This window comes from Chanos chanos, chromosome 9 (assembly GCF_902362185.1).
Source record: "Chanos chanos chromosome 9, fChaCha1.1, whole genome shotgun sequence".
Lineage (NCBI taxonomy): Eukaryota > Metazoa > Chordata > Actinopteri > Gonorynchiformes > Chanidae > Chanos > Chanos chanos.
In genome coordinates, this window is record NC_044503.1 from 29,241,984 (window position 1) to 29,242,672 (window position 689).

General features: G+C 50.2%; 1 protein-coding gene across 1 annotated transcript in view; it reads left to right on the plus strand.

The window, feature by feature from the left end:
• galnt1 (UDP-N-acetyl-alpha-D-galactosamine:polypeptide N-acetylgalactosaminyltransferase 1) overlaps nucleotides 1-389 on the plus strand; it is a 70,568-nt gene extending 70,179 nt beyond the window's left edge. Inside the window, exon 13 of the mRNA XM_030784153.1 lies at nucleotides 243-389. Within this exon, the coding sequence (XP_030640013.1) occupies nucleotides 243-389 (147 nt within the window). The remainder of the gene's footprint in view (nucleotides 1-242) is intronic.
• The last annotated feature ends 300 nt before the right edge of the window (nucleotides 390-689 follow it).

A 689-nucleotide genomic window follows, 5' to 3' on the forward strand; every position in this document is an offset into this window, starting at 1 on the left:
TGCACACACAAATACGCACACACACACACACACACACACACACACAAGTGCACATATATATTCACACACACACACAATCTGGTGTAAAGTTTAATAAGTTTGACCGAAAATGTGATCTCAATCTCTTCAGGCTCTTGAGTTTGACATTTTCTATAAATGCAAGATATTTACACTCCCTCTCTCCTTCTCTCTCTCTCTCTCTCTCTCCCCCCCCCCCCCCCCCCCCCTCTCTCTCTCTGTAGAAGCTGACCCTGCTGCATGTGAACAGTAACCAGTGTCTGGACAAAGCGTCTGAGGAGGACAGTCAGGTCCCCAGCGTGCGAGACTGCACAGGGGGTCGTTCCCAGCAGTGGCTTCTCCGCAACGTCACGCTGCCCGAGATGTTCTGAACACACACTCACACACATTCTTTTCAAACAGACAGACGGACACTTGCACCGACGCCGCGAAAGAGAGAGAGAGAGAGAGAGAGAGAAGGGGGGGGAGAAGGCGGGGGGAAGAGGGGCAAGAAGAGTGTGAGAGATCTCCGTTCGGCTACCTCCGCACTCTTTTTTTCTCTTTTCTTTTCTTTTTTTCGTTCGCCCGAACGCTGCCCCTGGAACGGAGGGAAAGGAAAAGAAGAAACGTCTATCATAACGCATCTCCCCATCACTCCACTAGATAGAAAAAAAGAACAAGGGATGGAGAGA